Source organism: Indicator indicator, chromosome 16 (assembly GCF_027791375.1).
Source record: "Indicator indicator isolate 239-I01 chromosome 16, UM_Iind_1.1, whole genome shotgun sequence".
Classification (NCBI taxonomy): domain Eukaryota; kingdom Metazoa; phylum Chordata; class Aves; order Piciformes; family Indicatoridae; genus Indicator; species Indicator indicator.
The window spans coordinates 8,323,966-8,350,542 of NC_072025.1; the positions used below are offsets into that span (position 1 = coordinate 8,323,966).

Below are 26,577 nucleotides of genomic sequence, written 5' to 3' on the forward strand. Positions count from 1 at the left end.
GCAAATGTCACAGGCTGGATTAGTTGTTTTTTTTTTTTTTTTTTTTAGGTGTAGTTTGAATTCCTGTATGTATAGACAGGTACATACAGGCACTTTAAATCCCCCTAATGAATGTACTAGTGCATATTATTTCTGATACTAATAAGTGTGGACTAGGTAGAAAAGGGCCAGTACGAGGCATTTATGTATGTGAAATAAAGACACTGGTAAATACTGAGTTTTGTTTCATGTTGCTCTAAGGTTACCCAAGATAACGCTTCTCATACTGCATGCTGATTTATTTGTTTGATTTTTTGTGGCTTGTGTACATGCAAAATGACGTGAAAGGAAAAGTCACTGGCATCATTTAGCAAAACTTGCTAACAGTAATGTTTGAAAATATTCAGGATGAAAAGTAGAAGTGAAGGCAAACTTTCCAGGAACTTAAAGGCTGCTCACTTGGGTCTAATATAGAGTTAGCACTTTGCAGGTCAGTGGCTCTGCTATTTGTCTCTGACCTAACAGATCTGGAGTTCTTCACATCAAAACCAAGTCTTGCTGAGTTGAGATCAAACGTGTTAAGGTAAGGATCTTGCCAGTGATTTATCGTGCCAGGGAGGGTGATCAGGCCAAAAGGGGCCACTGCAAATGAAGTTGACATTCCAGCAATTTCTCATGTGTAGTTATAAGGTAGTTTTCTCAGACAGAGCTTTTAAGTCAAAACAAATTTGCCCTTTGCATTTTTCTGTGTTGTCTATTGTCTAAAATCCTCCTAGAAGTATTTGTCTATGCGGCATAGCCAATCTAAGTGAGAACTTACTCTTCGGTGATGAGCATTTAAAATGGCAGTTACCATCAAGTGACAATCTGCTAGATTCTTTGAAATGGCAGAAAGTGTTTCCCATGTGCAGATAAATAGATCGTGCTGGTTTATGTCACGTGTAATGAATATACAAGACTTGCAATGCACAAATGATGCGAAGCACAGGAAAACAATACAGTCTTGTTTGTACAAACCCCTCCTCATTCCCACCATTACAAATGAGTGCTTGTGGAAGAGTTTCCAGGATCAAGTTCTTGATAGTCACAACTTCACTGAAGCCCGTTGACAGCCCAGTAATTGATTCTGTAAATAAGCACTCCATCGCTCCACTCCTGATTTAATGCAGTTTTAGAAATCTTTCATTATTTCATTTTTTAAGTTGCACTAAATGACATTGAGGATCATACTCCATAAAAAGTGCTGCCATCCTTACCCAAATCATTCAGTAATGACTTTTTTTTTTTTTTTTTTTTTTTTTTTTTTTTTTTTTTTATTGCTGGAAATGTAGAGCATACTTAATATTTAGTCATTCTGGCTTCAGAAACAATGTTTTCTGATGCAGTTAAGCAAGATGGTAAATGTTTTTCTCCAGTAATTACAGAGAGCCCCACAAGTGAAAGGATCAGTAAAGCTTAGGAGCTTAGTTTCTTAGGAATACATGAAATATTACCTGAGCTATGGGAAAGTGTTATTGCACCTGTATTGTGCTACTAATAGCAGATAAATTCTTAATTAACTGAAAGAAAAAAAGAAAGTACTTTGAGGAAAGCCTTTACATGTTGTAAGTAAAGTTTATTCCCACAGGTTTAATAAGGCAGCCAAAAGAAGTAAAATGTTTGTGGTGGGTATAGTTCAACAGACAATACAATCTGGACTTTCTTCTCTTTAGATTAATTTTCTTGAACAACGAGGCACAAAATAGTCCCCATAATGAGACTGAATTAAAATAACGGATGCTATGCCAGCATGTGGCACAGTGAGAAACTAATGTAGAAAAGGGTATCATCACAGTTTGGCAGTCTGGGGTTTTGTGCAGGAAATACTTGGGGGGGAGGAGGAAAGTGAGCATACTACTGCGTGTTGTTAAGACTTATTTAATCTTCTTAACTAATTACTCACACTTCCTAATTCAAAATCATACAAACAAAAACGTTCAGATAAGATGGGAGTTTTTTTCAAATGGGTGCCCCCTACAGCTTAGAAAATAAACAGGACAGGTTTCCCCTGTCTGATGTGCTGTCATTTGCAAAAGAACAGACCCAGCTTCCAGAAGGACAGAAGACTAATTAAGACAGGAAGACAGGCAGGTCAAACATTTGGTGTGAAGGATTTGGGACATAGGGGAGAAAAAAATCATGTTACATTCCACTTTCACAGCAGACTGACAGGAGGCTTCAAGCCTTCTCTTCTGATTCCATTTGCTGCTCAGAGACCCAAATTCCCCCAGTTTCTCTTCTTAGTCATGCTTATTTCCTATGTACCATTCCCCAAACCTACACTAACTGTGAGCTAGCTCAGCAAGGGACCTGAGCACCTAAAAAGACACCTAGATCAGGGGGCCAGTGCAATAGCATTGGAGAGACAGGGGCGGGAGGATGGTAGGGTGGTGGTGTTGCCTGGAGGGAGTGCCTCTTTTTCTCCTCCTATTCCACAGACAATGTAAAGAAACTGAGCTGCTGCGTAAGATGTCACCATTAGGTGCTCAATCATATGCATCCTCTTCCAGCTTATGTCTGCCAGGCTGAAGTCTGACTTCAGTTATGCACACTGAAATGCCACTGAGACCCTGATGTATTCACCTCTTAAATACTTGGCTACAGATCCAAAGTCCACTGATGTCAAGGATTTCAGTAGGCTTGGCTAAGACATTGCTGCTTGGAAGTTATATCCAGAAAAGCCGAACACTTCTCATCCAGACATGCACCTTGGCACAGGACTTGGGTTGCATAAATGTAATTCTACTAGATGATGATGTGCTGCTGTGCTGACAGCCTCATTCACTCCTTGTGCATTTTATTTCTGAGTCAATGTTCTTGATCCTCCTGCCATAGTATGTTTGTAAATATTTAAAATTCTCCAATCCCCTCAGTATACTCTTAAGTTTGGACTCTAGATTTCTTGAGTGAAATTCCAAGCTTGATTTTATGAAGGAAACCTCCATTTATGTTAGACCATGTCTAAAGGTCATGACAATATCCTTCTGGCTCTGAAGTCCAAATAAGTTTTTAAAAAGACTGAACAACCCAGAACACACACAGCTTTAGAAAATGGCTCAATCTTCTTTACAACTTTTTTTTTTTTAGATGGAGAGGGTGTGAGGTAAGGAGAAGGAGAGAGCCAAGACAACACAGCAGTCAAGAAAAATAAAAATCAACATGTTCTGGTTTTGCTTGGCTTTTGCAGACCACACAGGCTGTAGAGCAGGTATCGACAGCTTTGTCTCCCAGTATTAAAATCCCTCTGGAGGCTGCTTTCTTTTCATCAACTGGGACCTGATTCAGCTCCCACAGAAACCAGTTGGACTTTTCTGGCTTTTACTGTGGGTGGGACTGGACCTCTAGTGGCTGAAACCAGCTATGTCCACAGCAGCTTGCTTGCCATAATGAAGTTAGGTGCAAAGTTCAGTGTTACTCATGTACAGTTCAGTTACTCTTCTTAAAGCAATTACAGCTCCTCCACATTTGAAAGCCATCTCATTGCAAGAAACAAAACTGGGTAGCTTCTGCAGGACTAATACTGCTCTGTGGTAACTGTAATGAACAGCATGATAATCTTTGCTGTTGTGTGCTCAAGCAGGCCTGCCTGCCTTGGTTTATGTAGGCTTATCTTTTGAAAGCGACAGTCATTGGCACTGCCCAATGAAAAGCTCATTTGTGGAGTGCTTTGAGAAATAGGATGCTGCACGGAGAGCATTTGGAAAGGTTGGCCTCAAAGTCTGTTCACTATTAGTGAACTGCCAGGAAGGAGCAGTGATTCTTGCTGTTCACCTGAACAATCCTCTTTTCAAAAATACAATAAAATGGCACCATTGATCAGTCACTGGCCAGTCAGCAATGAGTCTGCTGGTGTTGGATTTTGCTTTCCTAGTGCCTACTTATAAACCAGGTTTTTGCCAATTCTATAGGCAGCTCTTGATTTCCAGTCTCTCCCAGGAGTGTCCTGGCCCACGGTCTGGCTAGAATGTATGAGATTTGTTGTATCAAGACAGCCATAAAATTGAAGGAAAACAAAGCCTGAAAAAATAAACAAGCTGCACCTCTGATTGCCAGTCCCTTCTACTTCATTCCCTTACAATTGCACTAATCGTTAGGACTCTTGAAATGTTTCCAAAGGAGAGGAAATGAAGTTGCTGAGATGGGAAAGGATATGAAATTTCCTGACCAGACTGAGGCACAGGTGCCCAGTATCAGTGATGTTGCACAGTATTTACAAAGGGAAATGCTGCTGCTGGATTTTTTGCATGCCTCTACAAATGTTGTATGTCCTTCCCCACCAAAAAAAAAAAAAAAGTGCCATTATGTATTTCTTAATGCCTCCAGCTATGCGAAGATGCTGAGGGCCAAACAGCTGTGATTCTTTTGTAAAGTACTTCAGCATCTGATGCCCCCTCCCCCATCCTTGCAGATTTAATGTCAAAAGCTCTCTAAGGAGAAAATCACATATGAAAAAAATATCTTTGATGGAATGAAACCATAACCAGCTACTAAATCAATTGAGTTAGGAAATTCCCATTCCTTCCTCCATTCATCCAGAACCATTTCTCCTGTGGGAAGCCATTATTATTTGGATGTTAAAATCCTCTTCCTGTACCAAAAAAACATTTCTGGAGCTGCAACAGCACAAAAACATTGTTTATTAAATCCATGGGAAAATAATTCCATTTCCAAAGAGCTGAATGTTAGGCCACTGTCTGTCCACTGTCTGAAATTCTTACTGTACAGCTGGGGAGCCTGAAGAAATGTCTGATGACATCATCACAAAGCAATATCTAATTAAGAATGTGGATCATCATTTCACTCACACATCATTTAAGAATGTTTTCAAGAAAGGAAATGAAAAGTTATATTGTTGCCACCTGTGTTGATTACTCTTATGAATTAAATGAACCCAAATTACTTTTTTATATGTGTTTTAAAGCAAGGTAATACAAAAGAGAGGCAGTGAACATGCAGGAATCTCCAGTGAATTTAAAAAACGTTCCATTTTCCAAATCCAGGGCTAGCCCCTGGGTGCACATCAGAGGGAATCTATAGTGCCATGAAATCAAATCTCATTCAGCTAAGAGCTGCAAGGGAGGTATTAGATCTGTGCTGCATTTTAAGTAATTATATTTACATTTATGCATACACCCAGAAAGAGAGTTGTTAGCACCTCCTCAGTGGTAAATAGTGATGAAAACAGGAAATCCTATCCATTTTCTCCCTGCTCTAAATTTTGCTGCTACTGCATTGCAGACCAGATTGTTCAGCCTGGTTTTATACACATCCCTTCCTCTTTGAATACTTATCAGTTCAGTTACCTGCATGGTCCGAAATGAATATTAAGTGGCTAATTATTAGTAAGCCAACAGAGCCAGATGATTACCCAAACAAGGTATTGTAGTTATTTATTTGCAAGTTTAATTTGCTTTGATTTATGCTAAAAACATTTACTCTTGGCTTGATTTCAAAACTGATGAGCATCCAAAAATGATATTGAACTAACTGCATCATGCTTCTGAAATGCAGGTCTTCTGTAAAATGCAGAATATGGTTTCCTTCCAATTACTGGTCAGCAGATTCTGAAAATAACTTGAATGTTTACATGATAACATTGAATTTTACTTTTTCTTGGAATACTTTTTTGTATGATATGGAATCTCAAAGTCTCTGCACTGACATGTGCCCTGTAGGATAGGTCGGATTGCTTCCTTGATTAGTCCTATGGATCTCTGTCAACAGTAGTTGTACACAACTAACCACTGACAGAATTTGAACCTAGAAAATATGTGGTGGTACCAATATCTTAGAAAGTTCTATCAAAAGGTCTATGGGAACATGTGTGTGTATGGGGGGAGGGGTCATTGTAAACACCAGGGGGGATGTACCTGTTCTTTTAGGAAAATGCCATGCCCTCTCCATCTTTCATTTGGGAAGGTCAACTGGGAACTTCCAGCTGCCTCTATTACACTGTAAGACCTGTTCAAAACTTCCCCCTCCCCTCACCCCCCTGCTACCGCAGTTCCTGCCCTGTTCTGCATGTTGCATTGCTGCTAAACAGTATTTAGTTTTATTCTTAGCCCACTGTACACCAACTGTAGCCAGATTCCTCACTTACAAGAGGCATTGTCCATTCTGCCAGTTGGATTTGTTCTTGGCCAAATCACTGTACTGACAGGGACACCTAAATAAAACATGAGAGTTTGCCTTTTCTCTTCCTGCTCTGACGTTCCTGGAGATACTTGCTCTACTGAGAGTGGATGGCAAACTAAATGTTCACATGTTCCAAAATTTTCCAGTGTGTCCTTCTTGCTTTTGCATTTTGGCACAGTTTTGTGGGTAGCACCCAACAGGCCATGCTACTTAACTCGTCACAGTATCACACAGCAAATAGATGATATACCATATACTTTTCCTTACTGCAAATCACAAAAGGTAACACTTGGACTCAAACAAAACCAAATTACCTCAGTAACTCCTAGAAAACTCAAGTGGTTAATCAGTTACCTTTTATTTACATATATATGCTTAATGCTGAATTAAGTTGTAAAAACCAAAGGCTGATTTATAGCCCCAGTCAGCCTTAATTAACATTGATTCCAGAGGAATAATAAACGTGAATAGCCTTCACAATTGAGGTTGAACAATGAACTCACTGGGTGTTGTCCAATTTGTAGCATGATTTACATGGAAGCAAGCCCTTCTTTTTCTCTAGGGTTACCTCTTTTTCATCTGGTGTTTAGGATGGGTTATATATAATCCATAGATAGGAACATTTGCTGTCAAATATTCCCCCTGATTTAGAGTCAGCCTTTACCATGGTCACTATAAATAAGGCAGGAGAAAAAAAAACCCAAACAATTTGAGGCTTTGCAGGGATTCCTTGTTTTTGCCATGTGTCATCACTTGTCCATTCCATGGCATTTTTATGAAGTGGCCATAATGAAAGTCAGGTTAAATGTACAGGATATATACATTTAATCAACAACCATTGGAGTCAGTAGTGCTGGAAGAGTTATAAAAGCCCCCGTGAATGCAAATTTATTGCAAAAGAATCTGTGTTTTGGTGGTAGGGGATATCTGCTGAATGGTACTACCTGACACAGAACACCTAAAACTTTCAAAAGTGAATTATTTAAGTGTAAGGTTTTGCTTGTAAAGCCGCCAGCTGCTGGATTTCAAGACTTGAAACTGTTCCAAAATGTGGGACTAGGTACTTTATTTGTGCACTAGAGTAAATACTCTGATTTTACTGCCAATTTAAATGTGCTCAGTTTACAGTAATGAGCTTGTATAGGCAATACCTTGTTTATAGAAAGTGGAACAGGAAGAAACTAACATTAACCATTAACAGTAGCGATTTCTCTTCCCTTCAGCTCTAACTTTATGCCAAATAGATTCTTCCCATGCTCTATCTGAAATATCTATTACTGCTTTTTTTCCTAAATCTGTGGGGTAAAGGGAGCATTCAATAAAATAATACACCTTATAGTTCCAGCCAACGTGAACTGCAACACTCTTTTGTAAATCCAAGGCATTTCTTCTTATTCCTATGGTGAAATGTATTTTAAGAACAAATAGGTGCCCTTTCTACCAACAAACCTGATGATTGGTGTTCATCCCAGCAGAATGTAGTTAACGTTTTAAAAAACTTTTTTAAAATAACAGATGATTTCTATAAGGGAAGAGTACTGAATTATGGGTGTCACCACTTCTCAGGTTCTTGTACTCAACCCAACTGTTTTATTCTTTCAAGACTGATTGCACAAGGAACTTATGTGTTTATGTATGTCCTGTAACCTTAAACAAACATCTTTACATCTCCTTTGGCCGTCTGCTCCTGAAGCTGCAAGCTTTTCTCCTCACTCCCCAGCACAGACACACACACTAGTCATGGAGTTAACTCCACTGAACTCAGTGATGATAGTAAAATGCTTCTTCCACACAGGTCACAGATCTCAGTATTTCTTTGTTTCACTTAGTCTAAAAAGTGACAATGATACACTGGAGGTTTTCAGCTTATGGTATTAATCACTAGAGATCATAGTGGTGATTCTTTTGTTATCTTATTTTGGCTGGGTTAGCTCCACAATGCCCCAATGGGGACCAGGACTTCAGTTTGTAAAGCAGTGTAATCACTGAGAAGGGAGACACCACCAATTGTCTGAGGAGCTTACAGTCCAAAGACATGGACAGGTTTGAGGTAAATTCAGTTTGCAAAGAAAGTGATAGATAGGTAATGGTGCAGTAGGAAGAGGGGACTCTGAAATGGATGGAAGGTCATGCAGTGAAGTGCCTGAGGCTAGAGGCACAGGGAAGATGAGGAAACACAATGGAAGCATCTGTAAAAGCAGAAGGACATGTAAGTGTTAGTTTCTGTGCACAGCTGTTAATTGCCAAAGTCTTTTCCAGGCAGGCATGGGTTACTTCTGTCCATGTCCTCCAAACCACAAGCTATGTCACTGCAGTTAGTATGGCACTGAGCCTGAGCTAATAAGCCCTGCTGAGAACAACACATCTACATGTTCCCCATTTGGCTTGTAGAACAGGTGGAGCAAGCTCATGTCTGACAACAGAAAATACTACAGATGCATCTTTGCCTTCATGTGCAAAGGGCAGCATGCAGTTTCTTTATTTTAAATGCAGAGGCACACCAGTGTTCTCACCATGTTATTTTCTGTTACAGACACTTTATGCCCTTTGGTGTTGCAACTGTTTATCATGAGCACTCTGACTGTATTTTCTCCAGGCTGTTCTTTTTTGCTAGAATAGTGTTTGGGGTTTTTTTTTCCAGATCAGTTTCTTCTCATCAATTTTTGGCTACCTCCTTACTTGTTTCCTTTCTTCATTACAAATATGTTAAAACTTCGGGGATCCTCTTTGCTTAAACACCCAGCGTTTTGATGATTATCTTTTTTTTTTTTTTTGCCATCAGACAAGTTGCAACATGCAAACTAGAGTAAATTTTCAACTCTTTGGTTGGCAGGTTGGTGTGCCTATCCTCATTGCACAATTTCAAGCCTAAAAAACCCAGCAGCTGATCTGTAATTCTGTTATACTATTCTTTGACTAGAAAAAGCAGGTCTTACATTTCCTTCGTTTCTACTCAAAAAACATGTCAATTTTTTTTGTCCCGGTTTTGCCACATCAAACTTTGCTATAAAGAAAACAAATCAAAAATGGAACCAACAACGTAACACCATATAAACAAAGTCCTTACATATGAACTGTCTTCCATTGTCTCCCAGAGCGCTCCTGGCTGACTTGAGCCATGTACCAGTGCAAAAGTAACAGCTTCCTTATTGCATGGTAGTAAGGCATCAGAAAGTGCAAGAATAAAGAGATGGCAACGTACTACTCAAGACAAGTTCTTTGTGATGTTTAGTCTGCATAATCTGTGTGAGACTTTTGTCCTACTGTCTAGGTAGTTCTGTGAGGAAGCTGGACTGACATTTAATATATCAACTTAAAAAGATAGGCCAGTTTTTACTATGTGATTAGAATTGAAACTCCTGAATCTTTCAGAGAGTCCCTTGGCTTCCTACTCTTCCACAACAGTAGTATCTGTGTGGAGTATGGGGCTTTGCTTTAACCGGAGCAAGGTCCCCATCTCTATAAAAACAACTTAACCCCTTATGCAAAAAAAAGGATGAAAACATTCTAGGCATGAACTCCTGTCTCCACTGAAGTAATTGGTAAAATTTCCATTGATTTCAGTGAAGCCAGAACCTCCCCTTAAATATTTAAAGTTATATCTCATGCAATACAATGAAAGAACATTGGTACCTGAACTTCAGGGAACCCATATGGTTCATGGACATTTTTAAAATTTTCATTCTTAGATTGCAAGGATGGAAAGAGTCTGAATACCTGGAAAACTTTATATTCAGTCATTTTCCTAGAGTGACTTCCCTATTTGCTAAAAAAATTCTGTTCTCAAAAGTATTTTGGTAGAAAAGAACTGGCATGTATGCAACCATCAGTAAAAATCTACTTTAAAGAAACTCTCTCAAAACAGTTGTCATCGTCATTAAAATTCAGATTTGAGTTGTCTCTGACAATTAAAATTATGTCAACACTGAGAGAATCGAACAATTTCCATTGTTCCAAGCAGACAGGCAAGTTAGTTCTGTGCAAGACATCACTGAAGCCATAATCAGCTGGCTGTGTATTGAAGAACTGTGATGTTTGAGATTATTCAGCCTTGACAGGGTTGTATCAGTGACCAAATGTTTACTTACCGAACTGAATGATTACTCAAATCCTTGTCTTATTTCCAGCAGTTTCAAGGTTTTTTCTCCAATACAGGCTTTTTTTTTTTTTTTTTTTTTTAGTTTGCTACAGTTTGTGAGCAAAATTTGAATGTCAAACAAGTTCTTTAGAGTTTGATGTTGCTTCTGTAGTGACACTGTCACAGAAAGACATCAGGGGCAGACCCTTAGCCTTAACTCCTAAAAACCATCATCTTCACAGGCTTAACTAAGCTTCAGCTCTTTTGTATTAGAATCTGCAGCCTTTCGCAGGAGTCTGTGGTTATATACGTTACCGTTTGCTCATGCAGGACTGATGACTTTTCTTCCTTTTCTAGATTTTCATCAATAATGAGTGGCAAAATTCTGAATGTGGGAGGATATTCCCAGTATATAATCCAGCAACAGGAGAGCAGATCTGTGAGATCCAGGAAGCTGACAAGGTAATACATCCCGTGGCTGGGTAGTGATGTGTAAATAGATCAAAAAAACCAGTCCAGAATAGCACTGCTGGACAGTTGTTTTACTAACCACAGTTCCAAAACCCAGGTTGTACAGCAGCAATTTCCTAAGCCTGGTGATTTATTTACCTCAGTGCCTTTGATTTTTTTATTTCCTTTTTGACAGGTTGATACAGACAAAGCAGTGAGGGCAGCTCGCCTTGCTTTTTCTCTGGGTTCAGTTTGGAGGAGAATGGATGCATCAGAAAGAGGCCACCTCTTGGACAAGCTAGCAGACTTGGTCGAAAGAGACAGGGCAATTCTTGCTGTAAGTGGCACATGAAAGTCAACAGTCAAATCACCTGTCAATTTTACATTCCGAGAGCAAATTAGTTCCTAAATGTGTTAATACCAATTATATTTGAAAACTACACTCAGCTTGGTGGCTAAGATGGCTGATTGTCTACTTAAGACCTAAGCCAGAGTTCACAGAAGTCAACAGGAGTCTTCCAACTGACTCAGAAACGAGCTTTACATTAGACATCAGACAAGCGAATGGGTGTGCACACACAAGTATGCCTATTATGCACACTCGCAATTTTTCTAAACTAAAAAATGGAAGACTGGGTGATTTGTGCAGATACCAATGAAATGGCAGGTGAAATGCTGGCTGCCTCTCAGCTGGTAACATGAATTCTGGGTACTGCACTATTTCACTCATGTGTGAAGCCATCTAAGCCATAGCATTGTTAATGTTGTTTTCCGCATGTCAAGTGCTTTGAACTAAGCTGATGAACATCTTAATTCCAGCTTTGTCAACACTTAAATCATCTTACCACCAGCGTATACTGTAAAATCGCCACAGGGAGAAGGAAGTGCACAGCAAATCAAGTTTACTCTGCCTGTCATTTGATTTTTATTTCTAGAGCCAAGTTCTTTACTGAATTGCACTGCAGGCAATGCCATTAATTGCTCCTGGGGATATAAGTTAGTGCAGAATTAGGCCTCCATTCTTCTCTGTAGAAACTCATTTGATAGTTGGTGTGTTACACATGGGCGTACTTTGCCCATTCTTAACGATTTCTATTAAACAGCTATTGAGAAGGAGTTAAGCTGCTCAACATCTTAATATTTTATTGGATTCTTTTTGCTAAATGATCTTAGGAACTCCTAAGAGGATAGCTTATAAGATACTTTAAAAAGTAGGAATATTAACCTAAAAATAAGAACATTAGCTTGTTAATTTATGAGCTTCCCTAGAGGAGAGTTTGTTTATTTGAATGCAATAAATAAACTGGCTGTAGAGTACAGATATCTCAGACCTCAGCAGGAGTCTTGGCAGCCGTATAGAGAAATTTTTATACTCACATCAATTATATAAAGAGGGATATGTCCATTCTTCTCTTTATGGATTCAGATCATTAATATGAGGTTACAAGGAGCCCCTTCTCAGCTGTTATCATTAACATAACAGAATTTAGTTTGACAGGCATTTTTTTCTTGGCTCCTGATTAAAGCAATTTAGCATTTATATATCGGGACCAAACACAGTGGCTATTAGGTCCAAAATAGACACAGGAACATGTACATGCATGTGGATACACACACAAACCCACAAGAGAGAGAGACAGACACATGCAACACACATGAATATGTTCTTAAAATCAGTCACTTCAGAATGCTCCATAGGGAATCAGATCTTTTTTTTTTTTAAGGAAAATGCTTTTTGGGTCACATTTTCAAAAATGAAGTAACAAAGGGGATCACACAGTTTTTCTGAACTTTCTGGGTTAAGACTATGGCAAGGCATAATCAGTTGTTCTTCATTAAAATCTCTGTCATAACTGAAGAGCTGTTAAGACAGTGAATACTGAGGTACAAAATGCTACTGTGCTTATATCTCTTAACTTTTTCTTGTCCTCTAGACTATGGAATCACTGAACAGTGGCAAGCCCTTCTTGCAAGCTTTCTATGTAGATCTTCAGGGAGTTATAAAAACCCTGAGGTATTATGCTGGCTGGGCAGACAAAATCCATGGAATGACCATTCCTGTAGGTAAGGGGGATTAAAGCAGAGGTATGCTCCTAAAACTTCTTTCTCATGGCCAAGTGGCCTAATAGATTACAGCTCTGTGAAAGGCAGAAAGAGAACGTTGATTTGGTCTTATGATGTGTAGTATGTGGCTGAAGCAGCTGTTTAAGTCAGCAAGGACTAGGTGACCTGCTATTGTTCTGCCCTACATGCATATCCGAAAGAGTGTTTTGCTTCTTTTGCACGTGTCCATTCGAGAAGGAGATAGCTCAATACTTACATTTAAATATTGTTAAATGGATGTGGTATAAGCCTGACAAATACCTTGAAACACATGAAAATAGCATTAGCTGCCTTTTTAAGAAATGCTATGCTTACATATATATGACTCGTTTATTTATGTCTTATTAATGCCTGTGCAAATAATTTTACTTGGGAGTAACATTGGATCTAAATTAATTTTACTTTGAGAGAGTTTGTAATGTTACTATAGAGAACTGTACATACATATCAGATATTTTGTTATATATGGTTCTTCAAATTATTGAGTGGGATGAGTTTTATACTCTATGTATGAGATAAGTCTTTGAGTGGTAGGAAATTATTCTGCTTTTATCCTAAAGAGTCAAGAATTGAAAAATCATTACCATTATTTTTATTGACCAAGTCTCTTCCTCCCACCCTTCCTTCCTAGCTGTTCAACAAATACAGTCTGTGTTTTCCATTGTGCACATAATAATTTGCAGTCTTGGCTAGATGTGCCAATTGCTGTAATGATGCCAAATGACATATGATAGCAAAGAATGATTTCACACAGGTGCAGTCAGTAAGATAAATCTATTCATCTTTTACCTGTGTAAAATAAAGCTTTGGAAAAGCAGTAAGGAAAACCAACATTTATTCTGTGGACTCTTCTGGTTTCATGGTGCACATTGTTCCTTGTACATGCACATTTATTACATTTTACTGAAGGAGACCAGGAAGGCACATAAAGTTGCATTATGTAACATGGTATCTGCAGTATACTAGCTTGCCTCAGTACAGCAAAGCATCAGGCAAGCAATGTAGGCAAGGAGAGAAGCTGACAGTGTGGCCCCAAAGTTTTCAGGAGGAAAATCAATCACATAACTTTTGGCTTATTAAAATTGCAGTGTGTACTGGATGATGTTTATCATGACTATTTCTTCACCAAAGAAATAACAACATTAATGATTCAGGTGTAGACTCTCCAGTAAGAATACTTGAAGATTTCCACAGCCATTTAGGCTGAGATTCATAAATTCTGGTTTTGCTGTTTGCATTTCACATTTAAGCATGCAAAAGTGCAGAGCACACCATAAAATCATATATTCAACAAATTTCTTGTTCTCTAATCTCTTTCTCCCTGGTCAGTGAATGCCTCCTTCTCACTTGTTAGCCCTGCAGTTACACAGAATTTGTCGGTCACCAAAAGGCATTGCCAGGTTAAGGAGAATAAATATTCTCTGCTTATTCTTGTCCTCCTATCTGATGAAAACTGATTTTTGTCAGTGTGTTGGTCTATGCTGGTGGAGATGCACGTTTTCAGCATGCTTTCCTAAACACAAACTTTAGTGATAACAAACACAGTTCTCAGTAGTGTGGAGTTGTAACTCTAGTTACAGTTGTTTTATTCAGGGTATCAATTATTTTTCCTTTTGGTTTAATGCTCCTCTGTAGTCCTTAGCTTCACACCATAAATTTATCATTCTCATAAAGCTATTTTAGAGCAAGGCCAGTGTTAAACAATGGTTCACTTACCGTCAGTTCATCAAAGGAAGCCAAACAAGACAAAAAAAAAAAACCAAACCAACAAAAACAAACCTAACCCAAAACAAAACCCACGAAATTCTATTAAATCTTCTCTTTCTGTTCAGTGTGCTACTAAATCTGAAACTTTCCAAATTTTCATCTGTTTCTGTTGACATTTTCTTTTCTAAAATAATTCTACAATAAAAATAGGCAAGTGATAGACAAGTAGAAGAACAGTGTATTTTGCAGTCACATTCCTTTTGGTCCCAGAGCTGCTAAAACCTTCAGATTGCCCTTTTACTTTCTCCCATGTGTAAAGCCTTGATGATTTAAATTAAAACAGAATGAGGCTAGACTAGCAACTGTTAAACTAATAAACTGAATACAAGCAAAAATGTATCTTTAAATCAATATATGATCAATGACATGATTACATCAATGATATGATATAGCTTAAAGAACCAACTCAGCTCTCCTCACCCTCGTTTGCTGTGTCCTACTATATGAGGCATGTGACTTGTATTATGATTGTTGTGCAAATAAAATATCCTGGATGGAGGCTCCTGATGGAAATCTGAGTAGCCACATCTGTGGAAGGTATTGTGAGATATGTGGTTAAATTTGGTTTGCTTTCTTTCTGATTAAAAATATAAAAATAATTGGGCCAGGTGCTAAGCAGCTGCAAATTGGTGTAGCTCTATTAATAGCAGTGAAGAATGAAAGTTTATATCAGCTGAGACTATTAAAGAAACAAAATCTTATATGGCAAATTTGTAGACTGGATGTGGGATCAGACTGTCAGATTCCTCTGACGGGCAATGCCCTCTCAGGCAATGTTCTTCTGGATGCTAGCTAGTAGAGGGATAAAAAGTAACAATCACCAGCAATAGCATGTTAGAGTGTCATTAGCATGATTTGTATAAACCAATCTTAAAACTCTAAAACGTTTTATAAGTAAGTCTCCTATTTAATTTCTGAGCACAGGGGAGCTTTGTATACTCACTGTTCAGAAAAGGTGGTTCACTTCCTCAAAAATCCCATTTTGACATAAGTCTGTGGATGATGAACCTTGGAAGTAGGTGTCAAAAAAGGGCAGCTGTCTAGAGTCTAGTGGAAGAAGGCAGGGCAAGCAGCTCTGCATGGGAGGTATTGCTCTGTAGAAAGAACATTCTGCCCACATTTGGTAGAATTAACCACCATTTGCCTGACTTGGCAAGCAGGTTCAGGTTATCTATAACTTTATGTTGTGAAGCACGCAGACATGTGGCAGTGATTATGCAGTGACAATCTAAAGTCAGACAGTACTAATGTAACTGTGTTACTGTTATGTTGTCAGCATCCTTCTGGTTGAGAATCCACCTCTCACTACTACCAAGTACAAGCTGGTATTTTTAGCTGACTCTTTTATATGCCTCTTGAGCACTTCAGACAGTTTTGCCTGTATATACTTCCTGTATTTTGACTTCTACTTTACTTCTGTCTGGTCTGATACTTCCTGTATTTTGACTTCTATTTTACTTTTCTTCCTATGGTCTGTGAACCAGTGATAGCATCTGTCACAGATAATCTAGAAAATTAAACTGATTATCTCAGTTTGTGAAACAAGTAGTCTTATCTCCACTGGAAAGCTGTTAAACATCTAGAGAGTGACATTTTATCAGTGCAGTGCAAACCAACTGATCAACTATTTTCTTCCTTCTTTTCCTCATTTAAGCCTCTTTTCTCTCTCTCCCTCCCTTCTTTTATTTCCTCTGTTCTGTGTCTTGCCTTGGTTGCAGACTATTGTTACCTTTCTCATAATTATTCTGTATCTGGCTCCCAGCTGATGTGTTAGCTACTCTGTCTCAGGTTTCTACTGAGCAAACCCCATAAAGCAGATGTACAGAAATAAGCATGTTTGAAAACAGGTTGTTTCTAATCAAATTGAAGCTGAAGTCATTACTTGAACTCAAGAAGCCTCATGGATTAACTCATTTATTGTTACCAGACGTACAGTAAAGGACATTGCAGCAGGTTCCCAAAAGGTTCTCTCTGTAGTTAAGTCTTTCTCCAATACTGAACAAGGCTGGCTGCAGCTCTCACACAGTGTGAAGGACAGGGACAATGGGAGCAAAAGCACTATAATCTCTTCTCCTCTTACTCCGTTCCTCTGTCTGACCATTCCCTATCCTGGTAAATCATCTTCTGTAGCTGAGCCCAGGTAACCTTCTCATCATTCTCACATACTCAGTTGAAGTGATTTTTCTTAGTAAAGAGAGTCAAGTTTTTCTAGATCACCAAACACAGCAGGGCCAAGGGGCAAGTTCAGCTTATGCCTTTAGTGTAGTCCTTTGCTCAGCTGTGGCCTCACTAAAAAATATTTGACCTAAATTCAGAGGTGATTTGAACCTAAGCTAGTCTATACAGCTACAAGATTCAACTTAGGTACAAAAGTGCTGTAAATCTACTTTGCACAGATGCAGACTGAGCACACTAACAAAGTTGATGGTTAGACAATACCTTAAGCAGTCCCCACACAAAGCAGGTCATTTTTCTGTTCTTTATCAATTGGGAAGAACCTACATCATATCACAGCATGTCTAACCTCAGCATGTACTCCCAGACCACAGGCAAGGGCTGAAGCAGCAACAACCATGCAGCTTTGTTAAAGAGCATGAACTCTATCAGCACCCCCATGACAGTCACTTATACCAGCTGTGCAAAATGAGCCAGCACAGAGACCTGCTGCTCTGAGTAGGCTGGGATATATGAAAGGTTCACACAGACCACAGGTCTGAACCCAAATCACAGATCTGTTTGTTTCAGGACCTGCCTCACACTGCCCTGAGCTCAACAGTGCTTTGCTTAAGGTCTGCAGATCTAGCACAGCACTCACTTTAACTAATTATACCATTCATCACTGGAGTTTTTTGCCTTTTCTGTCATCAGGGCCTTAAAAATAATTACCAGATCAAAAAGTTAATTGAATAATTCCCTTTAGCCTCATACCATCCACATCTGCTATTTGTGAATATGCAGTCTGCTTTTCTTGCATCTTTGTTGTTAGGATCTCTTTCAGTCAAAAGTCCAATGAGAAAAGCCATTAATTTCCAAGTTTCTAGTGACTTGGTCTCTTCGTTTATTTATTCACTTATACCTTGCCCAACACTATTGTTAAAACTTTTCTTATTTTCTCTTGCCTTGTTTTCTAGCTGCATCCAACTTTTCCCTATTTACTTAAACTGACTGCCTCTTTAGTTTGAGGCCATTTCTGATACAGGCCTTGTTCTCCAAGTCAGCTATCAGAACATGGCTATATGATAACCCTTTTATTCTTCTTCATGTTGTCCTTTGTAGTAAATTGTGCTCCATTATAGAGCAGTCACAGGCTTCCCCTCTTCATTCCACATCTACAGATGGTGGCATATCATCCTGTTACTTTAAACTGCCTGTGTCTTCAATGGAAGTGGGATGTATGTTACTCTGTTATCCCACACCTGCTTGTATATATACCTTTATATTGCTGTGTTCTAGTCATGCCTTTCAGGAAATTGCCTTTGTGACTCTTCCTCTATGTCCCTCACCCTGAAATCAAGCAAAAGCTAGTAGGGGGCATCTTTGCTACTGCCCTTTTTCTGTGTGGGACACCTTGTCCTTCTTCCAGAGGAACAAAGCAGGTTACTTTCTGATGGGCTGTCTGCTTTCTGATGGGCTGCCCTTGTTCTACAGCAAGAACAATTAGGTTGCTCCTGAATCTAGGTTTCCCATGCTGGCTCATGAAAACACATTTCCTTGACTTCTTTATTTCCTTTGTTGCCATCAAAGGCTGATTCTTAGAGCTTGCCCCCCCCCCTTTTTTTTTTCTGCCAAGTCAAACTGCACTTGAGAGTAACAGTGCTCATCTGTTTCAGATGGAGATTATTTTACGTTTACAAGACACGAACCCATCGGAGTGTGTGGACAGATCATCCCTGTGAGTATCTCTACTAACGCTATTTATTTTCATTTGAACCAGCTCTCTTTAAAGATACCTAAAACATGGTCCTCAGCTATGTGTGTTTTCCATTACAAAAAAAGCTGAGCTCATATTGTTGACATATCTTTAACAGCCTCCCTGCAAATGCTTATTTGAACATGCTAATAGGACTTAGGCTCTGTTATTAGGAGTTAAGGTCTCAAGTCATAGAATTCTCATGATTAAAACAAGCAAAGCAAAACACAGTGTTAATATGCTGTCAGTGGTTATGGATGTTCACACAACTTATGGAAAATTGATGCTTTGCTGTGGTAGTCTTTTTATTTAGTTAGTTTTTACTGTGATTTAACAGGCTCCTCAGTTCCTGGGAGAATGTGATGCATTTTAATTCCATTCTTTCCTGCTATTCCTTTTACAAGGCTGGAGGAGAAAAGGGAACTCCAGGAGACATATCATTACGATTAACATTGTGTAGCTAATAAAAGACATGAAATGTTTGTTTTATTTGTTATGAGAAGCACAGCATTTCATCAAATTTAATACTCCCCCTATATCCCAATATACATTCTTAATATAGCCTTGCTGAACACTGCACAGGAATTACACTGAGAAGCAAACTTTTTCAGAAGAACCGGTTAACCAGATTTGGCAGAAGTTGCAATGGGAGGCTCACAGCTATTAAAATACTGTGTGGAAGCTTTTTTTTCTTGACAAAGCATTGGGGAATTAATCAGGAGGTTCTCTGAAACCTTTGTTGATTTTTTTTATTTTTTATTCTATTCATGTTACCCACAAAACCACTGAACAGCAACATGCAGCAATTCCATTAAAAGAGAAGCAGCCAGAAAGGATTGCTTTAACATTGTTTAGATTTGTTGTTATCTCATGTCTTTGTTAGGGGTGGCTATTGTGTTTGGTGCTTCATAGAAACTTTGAGAAATGCGCAAATGCTCCAGTCATCAGTGGCTACACACACCTCCTGCAAACACTTAGGCACTTTCCTAACTTGACTCTGGAGTAGTGCTTGTGAATAAATGATTCTAGGCTCTGGCCTCATTCTCCAGCCAAGCACGTGGCTAAGCATTTGCAAAACAACCCCAACATCTAACCCCAAAGTTGCTGGATGTCTCTTAGTCTTGTCTCATTGAGCTTAACTGACAGATCTGCTGAAGAAACTTGGCCACTTGCTGAAGATCATGCCAAAAGCAGGATGTGTTTAGTTTAGATTTGTGAAACTTTTTGTTCAGGGTACCCAGACATCCCCGTACTAACTGATTCTTCCCCTGAAGTTTGTCCTCCAAAACGTCAGCATGACTGTTGTATGCATCTATTCTAACACTGCTGTTACCCTGTTAGGTATTTCCTCCACAGCTACCAGGCACAGAATACCAGCCCCTGTATCCCTGGGTCACTGCATGCACTCAGCCATTACACTAGCAAATGTGTTATTACAAAAATAAAATTAAACAGCAAGCCTAACACTAAACTCCTCATCGTCTTTCACATCCTACCTTCCATCAAAACATATGCTCTTTGGCAGCTTTGTAGCATAAACAAGGCTACAGACTAGCCTATAAAACTCATTAGGGCTGTCCTTGCAATACCATTAGAAATGCAGGCTGTCAGCATACTGTTGGCCCTATAGCTCCCCTCCCAGGTTTATATACTGGAGATGGAATTAAAACATCACTTTGTCTCTGGAGTTTATAAACAACTGAGGGAGTAAAAAATTAGGTGTTCGGTGACAGAAAGACAGTTGTGTATTTTTCAAGCTAGCCAGGGGCTAGAGAGATGTCTGTAAGAGTGGCAGCTGATATGCATCGCAATAACATGTTCTAGCCAGTGGCTGACTCTTTGTGACTGATATTTTCTATTTTCTTTCCAAAGAGATTATTATATGCATTTATACAAGTCATTGTGCAAAAGCAGTTATTTTATTGCTCTGGCATTCCCACTGAAATCAGCAGGACTATCCCCTTGATCTTGATGTAGAAAGTCTTGTTATTCTTACCTTTATCCACAACTTCTTTGTACATCAAACTAATATTCACTACACCTTCTGCTGCAGTTAAATGAAGTTGAAATTAATGGTGATGCACAATTTTGTACCAGCAAAGAGTGGGTTTTACTGTTCTTTTAATGTCTTCCATATAAATTACTCGATAAGAAGTTTTCAAGAAAATGAAATACTTTGACCAAGCACTAACATTTATGGGGGTTGTGGGGGCAATTGAGTCAATTAAGCATTATCTAATTTTGAGTATAATTTTTTTCATCTTAAAATGTATTCAGGGATGGAAATTTTACATCCAGAAATGGTTCAGCATGAACAAATAGCTCTTTCCAAACATATCAGAAGCAAGGATTATTTGTCATGGGGAATTAAAAGTGCCAATTGCAAACCAGTAAATTAAATTAAAAGTTGTGACTAAAAAAATTAATGGATAAGAGAAGGTTCTTTTACAAAGGCTGCGGGCTGGAGCTGTATTTCTTTGAACTGGAGAGAAAGAACCAAAAGGTCACTGTTGTCACTTTCTTAATGGCAGTAACTAAAAAAAAAATCCTTGCTTTGTGCTGAGAAAGATTTATGTCAAGGATCAGCCTGAGAAGTAAGTGAGGTAGCAGTTTGACATCTTAAAAAAACCAAAACACCCCTACAATATTTTTCCATCTATCAACTTTTATTTTTTCCTACAGTGGAACTTCCCCCTGCTGATGTTTGCATGGAAGATTGCTCCAGCTCTGTGCTGTGGTAATACAGTAGTTATTAAACCAGCAGAACAAACACCACTCAGTGCTCTCTATATGGGAGCCCTCATCAAGGAGGTAAGAATAATTGACAGGAACAATGTCTCTGTCTCTCCTTTTGGGGAAAGAACTACCAGCACATGTCTGATTTAATGTGCTGTGTCAGTTTTTGTAAGTCATGCTTCCCTTCATTCATTCCTCTTTTGACAGGCTGGCTTTCCACCAGGAGTTGTCAATATTTTGCCAGGATTTGGTCCAATTGTTGGTGCAGCCATAGCAGCTCATGTTGGCATTGATAAGATTGCTTTTACTGGATCCACTGAGGTAAGAGGATTCATGGATATGTGAGTAAATACTTAGGGAGATAGTATTAAGTCCTTGTGCTACATTTCTCACTGTCACTGAGTAAAAGAGCTATATGTAAATAACAGCAGTCTGTCCTTGCCAGCTAAACTTACGTACTGCAGTACATCCAAAACACAAATGGCTCCTTTCCTCCAGCCCCTGCTGTGCTCAGCACCTTAGCACAGGAGATATGCCTGGAAAAATATTGCTGGGATTTCCTGTGGGCTTATGAGGATGTGAATCACATGCAAGTAGGCAGAACATCCCGTGTATATTGCAGCACACATAAATGCTGCTTTAGCATATATAATTTGTGTATCTTGGCCTACTTGAGGAGAGGAAGGGGGCAAACTGGGTCAAATGTACTTCGACTTTGATGATGCATTCAAGTATACTGAGGATGAGGAGGTCTAAAAAGGGAAGGAGTGCCAGAAGAAAAGCTCTTCAAGGCCATCATGTTCAATCATTAACCCAGCACTGCCGAATTCATCACTAAACCATATCCCTAGGTGTCACATCTACAGATCTCTTAAATACCTCCAGGGATGATGACTCCATCACTGCCTGTTTCCAGGGCTTGACATTTTTGGTGGAGAAGTTTTTCCTAATATCCAGTGTAAACCTCCTCTGGTACAATTTAAGCCCATTTCCTCTTGCCCTATTTCTTGTTATTTGGGAGAAGTGACCAACACTCACCTCACAACAACCTCCTTGTTATAGAGAGCTGTAAGATCTCCCCTGAGCCTGCAGTTGTTTAACCTTCAGGTTAAACAACTCCAGTTCTCTCAACTGCTTCTCACAAGAGTTGTGCTCTAGACCTTTCACCAGCTTCATTGCCCTTCTCTGGACACACTCCAGCACCTTAACGTTGTTCTTGTGATGAAGGGTGCAAAACTGAACCCAGCATTCAGCACTCACCAATGCTAAGTACAGGGTCATTTCTCTAGTCCTGCTGGCCACACTATTTCTAATAAAAGCCAGGATGCTGTTGGCTTTCTTGGCCACCTGAGAACACCTCTGGCTCACACACAGCTGGCTGTTGACCAGCACCCCACGTCCTTTTCTGCCAGGCAGCTTTCCAGCCACACTTCCCCAAGTATTGTGGTAGTTTTAGGCTAGGCCTTTAAAATTTTTCTCAGATCTTGAGCACAAAGTAGCATTGCATGGGGTTGTTGTGTCTCAAACACAGGACCTAGCACTTAGCATTGTTGAACCTGATGGTGCAGATGCTACGGAGGAGGTTCAGTGTGAAGACAAAGGCAGTAATCTACAGAAAGAGTAATGAATCCCTGAAAACTCAGATCATGCCTTGCTCTCAAATATGTGCAAAGCTGGCTGTTATCAGGGTTAGCGTGGGGATGATAGCGGTACTCCAGACTGAAGTCACAGGAGAAGGGGCTTATCTCATTGTCTGAAGGGAGACAGAAAGGAATCTCAGTGGGAGTTTCAAGGCTGGTTATATTTAAAGAGTGCTAAACCCAGCCCTTTTCAATGCAAAATCTGGCTAACTATTGTATGGAAGGAGCTGAACCCCAGGGATCCAGTCTATCTTTGATATGCTTGACTCCCACTTGTAGCAGTGGGAGGCTTTATGTATCACAGGGATACTGCTCTTCACAGTGAGTCAATTTATTTTTGATTTGAGCTGATAAATTCACTTGACCAAGCAGTCCTACTAGATATGTGTGGGTAGAATTATCCTGTAATCGAGTTTGGAAGTCACCATGCAGGAGCCTAAATTACCAGTAAAATGTAGCTGCAGTCATACACCTAATTTTCACACACCCAGTTGTTTTGCTATTACTCCATGCCTGTACATGATTTTTTTAAAAGACAATTTTAGTTTAGAATATACAAGTTACATTCTAAGTCTACGGCAACATCAGATTTCAGATAATTCTATGGAATTACTCTATGCATTATGTCTCCTATAACAAATTTATATTAGCATCCTGGAATACTGAAAACTTTAATGAGCTGAGTACCCCATAAATTAAGTTGAAACAATTGTTTTCATAAAGATATGTGATCTCTGTTTAAGATAAATATTCTATTATACAGGATGTTGCAGTGTTTGGAGGAGGAAAAATACAGATGGGTTAGGTTTCAAAGTTGTCTTTTGTAGCCAAAATAAATTTTTATCGTAGTCCCAGACAGCTTTAGTTATAATAGGCATTTAAACTCAAAAGCTGTGGGTTTTTTACTAACTCAGTGCCTACCTTTAAAAGCCTTACTAATAGGAAGTGAAAAGCATTACAGAGATGAAAAAGCAATTCTCTAAGAACCTAAAGCAAGAACAGATGGAACATTTTAATTCGGATTTAGTGTAAACTATTCCATATTGTTTCTGATTTCCTGTAACACTGAATTTTTGTATCAGCAAGTCAACATTGTAACATTTTAAACACAATGCTGTACTATACAGTCCTTGACTTCTTCAAAACAGATATCAATTTCTAATTAAATAATAATGAAAATATTTTGTCTCTCTGGTCTAGTCTGAGGCAGGTCAATTTTACAATTCAGTGATGTACATTTCTGATAGCCATCAGATATACAAACACCATGATATTAACTTCCATTTCCCCATTTCATCCAGGTGCTAGTTAAGGCAGGGAATACTTTCATGTTGAGCAAGTTAATGACACAACCTATCAATACAAAAGCAAGGTTCTTCAAGCTGAGATACCTAAAGCACAGATTTTTTTCTTGAGTTTTCACAATGAGGTTCTTTTGGAAAAAAATTACAAACTTTTAACCTTTGAAGTATGTACTGCCCATTTGCCTGTAAATATTACAAAATCCAGGCTAAACTTATCTGTTTCCTGTGAGGTTTTTTTTTTTTAAGGCAGAAAACAGGTTTCTCTTCCTACAAAACACATAATGTTAATGTTTTCCAAAATCTGTAGAATTCTATGCATAGAAACATGAACCAAAAGGCCAGGTTCATGACCTTAACTCAATAAAGCCTGATGTAGGAACACCAAAGATCCATCCAACCTAGCACCTTATCTTGCAACATGACCAGTAACAGATGCTGATAGAAGAAGAGAGCAAGTGTAGAGTGATCCTTTCCTTGCTGTAGCCTCACAACTAACTTCTGAACCAGTTAAAAACTTTCTGAGCCTGAAAGTGCGTGGCCTTGTCATCCATGCATTAGTCCAGTACCTCTGAACCTCCTGACTATGGTGAGGCCTCAAACCCATGCCTATGCAATGATAACACATAAGTGACTTCTAATGTATGATATTGATTTCTAATCTATGATGCTGATCCAATTTGGACTTTCCATTTCTTATGTCCCAGAGTGCTTTGAAAATTGTTTTAAGTAGTACTGTTTACTTTTCACACACTCCCCTCCAAATAGCATGTGAAAAATCATAAAGAGCTCTTTTTCTGTGGTACATCATTGCTTGATTCCACTTCTCTCCCTCTTTCCTTCTGACCTCTTCTTCTATGGGTTAGCTCATGCACATTAAAAGAGTAGTCTGCCAGCTCTTTAATCCCTTAGCCTGCCTGCTCTTTATGAAACACTCTCCCCTCCCAGTTCCCTAATGTATGGCTCTCAAAATCCTTCCCTTACAGCTCACCAGGAATTGTTCTGCAGACACTCAGCAGGCTACAAGTTTCACTTTGACAACTGTCACACTGAAAAAAAAAATCATACCGAATACGAAAGCAAGCCTAAAAGTATTGTGCCACCTTAGATTCCAGCAGCCTTCTTGGTTTCTCTGATTGCTCTGGTTCATGCTCTTCAGCATCTTGTTTGGTACGGGCATTTTAACAAACCTGTTTGGTTTTGCTGCCTTGGTTTTAGTGAATCGGAGGTAATCCATGATCCTCCTTAATTACAACAATCTCCTCAGGCTTCACTGACATGGTTTTTAACCTGATCTTCCACAATCAGATGAAACCTAAACTGCCAAGACCAATCCTTCTTCCAGCCAATCTGATCATGTCAACACTTGCTCCTATCCTTTGCCTACCTTCCCTTGAAAGCCCATAATCAATTTAAACATCTCATTATGTCTTATTGTATTTTTCCTTGATCTTTCTAGTCCCTAGCTGTAGGGTGAAATTCTCATTCATCAGGACCTTGGGAATGGTTCTGTAAAGCTCCTCACACTATCCCAGTTGTTCACTATACGTGTCTTTCCCTTTTACTCTGCCTCTCACTGCCTCAGCTTCTTCACTGTTCCATGTATTTCTGTCTATTTGAGTTCCTTGTAAAAATTTCTAGCAACAACTCAATTGAAATAGAGTTCAGTTATTTCTATTTTCTGAGCTTAAGAACAGATCCAAACTCAAGATGTCTGACTTGACCCATGTGTCTGTTATATTGGGCTGCAGAGCTCAGAAATACAGGAGAGGTTATATGAGTCTCTTCCCCAGTTAAATGAATGGTGGACCTTACTTTTTTTCCAAGAAAAGTGCTGAGGAGGGGACAATTTTTACACATATCAGAAATGCAGAGAGGTTCTTCATATTACTTTCTTATTTTCTGAAAGAGTTTTTGCTAAGTAGCAACAGTGAGACGCCTTCAAAAGCAGAGAAAAACAGCCATCAAAAGGTGCTTTACTCTTCATTTGCCTCTACTCAAATCTGTGAATTCAGTTACAGGCTTTGGAAATAAGCTGTTTTGACTGCTGTGAGCTGTCTCTGTGTGTGCTCCATTTGAATGGGAACTGCATACCCATAAGTTCCTGGTGCACATGGAATATTTGGGTGCAGTATGTTCTGGGCTTAAGATCAGAGATGATTATGGACAGCAAGAAGTCATACATTTTAAAATAGGTGCATTTAAAGCACTGGTTGAATTGAAAATTGTATTTTGCTTGTTGCAAAAGTTTAATGAGTTCTAATAACTTCTGATCAGAATCAAATGTTCTATGTCAAAATCAGAGCAGCTTACAAGTCCAGTTATTAAACACTCTCAAGATCAGAATTATAGATAGCACACAAAACATTTGAAGCCCTGGCCAAGAAGAAATGTATCCTAAGTGGATGGTTTCCACTTTGTTCAAACTATCACCCATTA

At 39.0% G+C, this 26,577-nt stretch overlaps 1 protein-coding gene across 3 annotated transcripts in view; it reads left to right on the forward strand.

The window, feature by feature from the left end:
* Positions 1-26,577, forward strand: part of ALDH1A2 (aldehyde dehydrogenase 1 family member A2) — a 54,916-nt gene that overhangs the window by 14,813 nt on the left and 13,526 nt on the right. For 2 of the 3 annotated variants that reach the window (XM_054387928.1, XM_054387926.1), the window contains exons 2-7: positions 10,589-10,693; positions 10,878-11,018; positions 12,616-12,745; positions 18,382-18,443; positions 21,144-21,272; positions 21,405-21,518. In XM_054387928.1, the coding sequence (XP_054243903.1) occupies positions 10,944-11,018; positions 12,616-12,745; positions 18,382-18,443; positions 21,144-21,272; positions 21,405-21,518 (510 nt within the window). In that variant the 5' untranslated portion in view covers positions 10,589-10,693; positions 10,878-10,943. The remainder of the gene's footprint in view (positions 1-10,588; positions 10,694-10,877; positions 11,019-12,615; positions 12,746-18,381; positions 18,444-21,143; positions 21,273-21,404; positions 21,519-26,577) is intronic. The other variant, XM_054387927.1, reaches the window with a different exon arrangement.